This window comes from Lampris incognitus, chromosome 1 (assembly GCF_029633865.1).
Source record: "Lampris incognitus isolate fLamInc1 chromosome 1, fLamInc1.hap2, whole genome shotgun sequence".
Lineage (NCBI taxonomy): Eukaryota > Metazoa > Chordata > Actinopteri > Lampriformes > Lampridae > Lampris > Lampris incognitus.
The window spans coordinates 127,068,064-127,073,551 of record NC_079211.1 but is presented as its reverse complement, the minus strand read 5'-3'; the positions used below and the strand labels follow the sequence as shown (position 1 = coordinate 127,073,551).

General features: G+C 42.6%; 1 protein-coding gene across 1 annotated transcript; it reads left to right on the top strand.

Annotated features, from left to right (window-relative positions):
* The first annotated feature begins 249 nt into the window (after window positions 1-249).
* On the top strand, window positions 250-5,213 carry fut7 (fucosyltransferase 7). Its single transcript, XM_056276082.1, has 2 exons — window positions 250-291; window positions 3,011-5,213. The coding sequence occupies exon 2, from the start codon at window positions 3,017-3,019 to the stop codon at window positions 4,106-4,108; it is 1,092 nt and encodes a 363-aa protein (XP_056132057.1). The 5' UTR covers window positions 250-291; window positions 3,011-3,016; the 3' UTR covers window positions 4,109-5,213.
* The last annotated feature ends 275 nt before the right edge of the window (window positions 5,214-5,488 follow it).

The following is a 5,488-nucleotide window of genomic DNA, read 5'->3' as shown; positions in this document are numbered from 1 at the left end:
GTCTTACTGAGAGCAAATGTTATAACATACACACGAATTGGTCAGCGATGGAGGAATTGGTTTGACACAGTAGCATGGTATACATACTTCTCAGAATCTCGCGTGCCAGTGCCATGCTCTTCAGATGAACTGCTACACCTAGAGGCGGGGCTAGTATAGGAAATTACCAGCATGGGTTTGACAAAGCTGGGCAGGATTTCCTATACACATTAGGATGTGTAAAAAGTCCTGCTCTTGTCAGATAAGTAGAGGACTACAAGGTTGTCTTTAGTCTGATTGGACCTTGCCAAGGTGAGTACCAACTTTGTGAGGGGTTAATCCAACTAAATTCACTGTAGGCAGTTTGTAAGTGTATGAAATTACAAATTACATGAATTACATTTACCAATTCATCATATATAAGATAAAATATATGTGTGTGACAGAGAAAGTAAGTATATGTGTGTGTGAGAGAGAAATGCCACCTATCTGTTTGTGGTTATTGATATTATCATGATCACAAATTCAAGTTTATTTCAGGATGCACTCTCTGTGCAATTTGCAATTTGTTGAAAGTAAAAAGAGAAGAGGAGAAAGAGAAAAATAAACCTAATGTAGTTAATAAGTTATTAGATGTCAAAAACGTTGACCTTTTTTGTTACTAAATAAGATTAGTTAGTTTCTGCTTTTGTTGGTTATGATATTGACTTTATTCATCCATTTCTCGTTTCATTTCAATTTTACAGTTCAGAGGAAAAAACATCAGACCATAGTCACTGCTACAAAATACTGATGATGTAATGCCAATCTAACTATAAACAATTGAGATTGGACTAGAAACACTACTATTACCATGCTCAAAGACAGATACACACACACACACACACACACACACACACACACACACACACACACACACACACACACACACAGCAGGTAAGGGCGATCAAGGATAGAGATGGAAATGTGCTGACAAGTGAGGAGCGTGTGTTGAGAATGTGGAAGGAGTACTTTGAGGGGCTGATGAATGACGAAAATGAGAGAGAGGTTGGATGATGTGGGTATAGTGAACCAGGAAGTGCGGTGGATTAGCAAGGAGGAAGTGAGGACAGCTATGAACATGATGAAGAGTGGAAAGGCAGTTGGTCCAGATGGCATACCTGTGGAGGCATGGAGATGTTTAGGGGAGATGGCAGCGGAGTTTTTAACTAGTATGAGAGGATGCCTGAGGAGTGGAGAAGAATCATACTGATACCGATTTTCAAGAACAAGGGCGATGGGCAGAACTGCAGCAACTACAGATATAAGGTTGATCAACCACAGCATGAAAATATGGGAAAGAGTAATAGAACCTAGGTTAAGAGGAGAGGTGACGATTAGCGAGCAGCAGTATGGTTTCATGCCATGAAAGAGCACTACAGATGTGATGTTTGCTTTGAGCATGTTGATTGAGAAGTATAGAGAAGGCCAGAAGGAGTTACATTGTGTCTTTGTAGATTTACAGAAAGCATATGACAGGGTGCTGAGAGAGGAGGTGTGGTATTATATGAGGAAGTATGTAGGAGTGGTGCAGGATATGTATGAGGGAAGTGTGACAGTGGTGAGGTGTGCAGTTGGAATGAGAGATGAGGTCAAAGTGGAGGTGAGATTACATCAAGGATCAGCTCTAAGGCCTTTCTTGTTTGCAATGGTAATGGACAGGTTGACGGACGAGATCAGGCAGGAGTCTCCGTGGACAATGATGTTTGCGGATGCCATTGTGATCTGTAGCGAGAGTAGGGTGCAGGTTGAGGAGAGCCTGGAGAGGTGGAGGTATGCCCTGGAGAGAAGAGGAATCAAAGTAGGAGCAAGATGGAATGAATACATATGCGTGAGTGAGAGGGGGACAGTGGAATGGCGAGGATGCAAGTAGAGGTGACGAAGGCGTATTGAGTTTAAATGCTTGGGATTAACTGTCCAAAGTAACGGGGAGTGCAGAAGAGAGGTGAAGAGAGAGTGCAGGCAGGGTGGAGTGGGTGGGGGAAGAGTGTCAGGAGCAATTTGCGACAGAAGAGTACCAGCAAAAGTTAAAGGGAAGGTTTCACAAGATGGTTGTGAGACCAGCTATGTTATATGGTTTGGAGACGGTGGCACTGACGAAAAGACAGGAGGCAGAGCTGGAGGTGGCAGAGTTGAAGATGCTAAGATTTTCATTGGGAGTGATGAAGGAGGACAGGATTAGGAATGAGTATATTAGAGGGACAGCTCAGGTTGGACAGTTTGGAGACAAAGAGAGGCAAGATTGAGATGGTTTAGACGTGTGGAGGAGAGATGCTGGGTATATTGGGGGAAGGATGCTGAATATGGAGCTGCCAGGGAAGAGGAAAAGAGGATGGCCAAAGAGGAAGTTTATGGATGTGGTGAGAGAGGACAAGCAGGTGGCTGGTGTGACAGAGGAAGATGCAGAAGACAGGAAGAGATGGAAACGGATGATCCAATGTGGCGACCCCTAACAGGAGCAGCCGAAAGTAGTCGTGGTAGTAGTAAATATAAATAGCTATCTGTCTTTCAAAATTCCTTAATGTTCAGACAATTTAGATTAAGATGGATTAATATTTTGACATTGTAAAAAGGACCAACTCAACAAATGCCATTTCATACCAAGCCTCAAAATTCAATTGCTGTCAAAACAAACTTCATCATTTTACAAGTGGTTAAGATGATATGTAATCAAGTAATAATTTTATTGGGAAACAAATGGCAAAAATCTTAAATTCAGTAGCTCACTCCACTTGTATTAGTCACAACTTGTCTCATTTATTCTTCACATTGTCTGAATTGTTACAAAACAAGCAAGTACACCTGACCCTCATACTCTTTTTAATTGTCATGAATATAAGTGAGATATTTAAACCGAGACCAATATTCACTTATTTTCTTAAACTGCAGCTATTCCCCCTTAAAAGCAAAGCGTCCAACAATGTCTGCGGCGCCAAGAACGTGGGAAATGCTTACTTGCACATCTAATAAAAATTTAATTTTTCTTGCCCAGGGTTTTATGCTGACACCGTGTATATTTGAGGTCGGAAACAACACCTCAGCACAAATGATAACTTCTGGACATCGACTCTTCATCATCGTCATCCTCTTCCTCATCAGCATCTCCTCGTACTTGTTGCACCACCACTTGTTGAACAACGAGCTCCTCGCGTGGAGGCAAAAGCCAAGTATTGCCCGTAAGAATGTCACCGTCCTTCTGTGGCACTGGCCGTTTGGTCGTCACAGCCGAATAGATGGAGACAAATGCTGGGAGATGTACAATATCAGTCACTGTTTCCTCAGTGATAACACCTCCATCTTCCCCACAGCCGACGTGGTCGTCTTCCACCACCGGGAGCTGAAATCGGATCGCTCTACGTTGCCCTTTCACCTCCCTCGTCCGGCATCCCAGCAGTGGGTGTGGCTGTCCTTGGAATCGCCAGATCACAATGTGAACGTTGCCGCTTTCAATGGCCTGTTCAACTGGACCATGACCTACAGACGGGATGCAGATATATACATTCCTTATGGAAAGACCATTCCGGGAGGTAAGATTTTGACCCACAAAGCACCACAGAACCGCACTTGCCTTGTTAGCTGGGTGGTCAGCAGATACATGTCCAAGCAGACGAGGGCTGGCATTTACCAAAACCTAAAGAAATACATACCCATAGAGGTGTATGGTCACTGGAACCGTAGGCCCCTGTCCAACAAACAATTGCTACCTACCATTGGACGCTGTCTTTTCTACTTGGCGTTCGAGAACTCTGAGTCCATGGATTACATCAGCGAGAAGCTTTGGAGGAACGCCTTCCAGTCAGGGGCGGTACCGGTCGTCCTCGGCCCCAGCAGAGCAAACTATGAGGCACTGGCTCCACCTGGCTCCTTCATCCATGTGAAGGACTTCAACAGCACCATGGACCTTGCCGCTTTCCTCAAGAGCCTGGCTGCAGATAGGAAAGCCTATGAAAGGTACTTCCACTGGCACCGCACTCACAGCATCAAGACCTACACTGACTGGAGGGAAAGGCTGTGCCAGATTTGTGTCAACTACAACAGATTACCGACTCACAAGGTCTACCACGACCTTGACGGCTGGGTTAGAAAATAAGAATCCCTGTGTTTACATTTTAAAAAAAATATATTTATGGAACGCATATTAGTCAATCAATTTTTTTTATTTATATAGCACATTTTGTACATTGAAATGCAATGCAATGTAATTTACATCATGTCAAAGTGCACAAATAGAAAGTAGTCAATAATAAAAGAAGAAAACACAGAAAAGACAAAATCCTGATATAAAACCAAAACAAAAATAACAAAGTTAAAAATAAACAAATAATGAATACGTAGATAAATAAATTTAGACCTCCGCAAAATGAGTGAGGAGAATATGATGGGGAAGGAAGAGGTGTTTTGAGTATGTGTTGAGATGTTGTTATTGAAGTGTCTGTTTTATTTCAAATGGGAGACCATTCCACAAGTTTAGAACCATATGTACACGACGGTGCTTTCACCATGAGTCTTAGTTCATGTTCCTGTAATAGTTTGGAGGAGATCGTCTCTAGGTCTGCGGTACCAAGAACATATTTGTACATGTCATTAATGTAGTTTGCAGAAGAAGTATTGACACTTTATGTAAGCAACGCTGCATACATAACGCTGCAAGGACTAATTGCGGACTATGCAAGGACTAATCGCATGCAAAACCATGACTGGTTGAGCTCTGGGCCATGAAAATGGAGAAGTGGGAACTTCGCACATCCACAAATAAGTCATTGCACAAGAGGCAGTTCCCTTTCAATACTGTCAACACTGGTGCAAAATATGGGAGGGGGTGGACGCAAGGCAGATTCCCCCTGCACATTTCGAAAATTTTACCCAGTGCAGTAATATTTGCCTCCAGCAATTATTGCAGAGCAGAAACATCAGTTAGTGGTTGTGGTAAAGGAAGATGGTTTTGCAGGTTCAGAGTAACATTAGCAGTTTGTAAGGTAGATTTGGAACAGGTAAGTGGCTAGGCTAATTAATTCTCTCGTTAGACATACTAGCAGGTAGGTTGAGGAGTCATGAATGGAGGCTGTACTCAAGCAGAATTTTTAATGTCAGAGCACTATTAAACTATACTGGAATAAGATGTGTCGTCATGGTATGTGAGAGCTGACCCCAATAGTATATATGTGTGTGTGAGTGTGTGTGTGTGTGTGTGTGTGTGTGTGTGTGTGTTTGTGCGATATGTGACCTAGTGCCTGTTCATCCATAACTAAAACACTCTATGTGTCTTTGTGGAGCAATAAACTAGAGATCGGAAACTTTCTTTAATTAGTCAGTGGACTTTGTCTCTGAATGCAATGTACTGTTGAATGGACCTGATATATTTGCATGGTGATGTTTTATTAAAGGTTGACGTTTACTCATTGTCAATGGCACATGGTCAATGTCACTGACTAGTCCCTTATGGGACGAATATAGTATGTGTGTGTGAGTG

What these genes read in the sequence shown, in the direction of transcription:
- fut7 (XM_056276082.1), top strand. Translation starts at nt 3,017, where the DNA reads ATGCTGACACCGTGTATATTTGAGGTCGGAAACAACACCTCAGCACAA.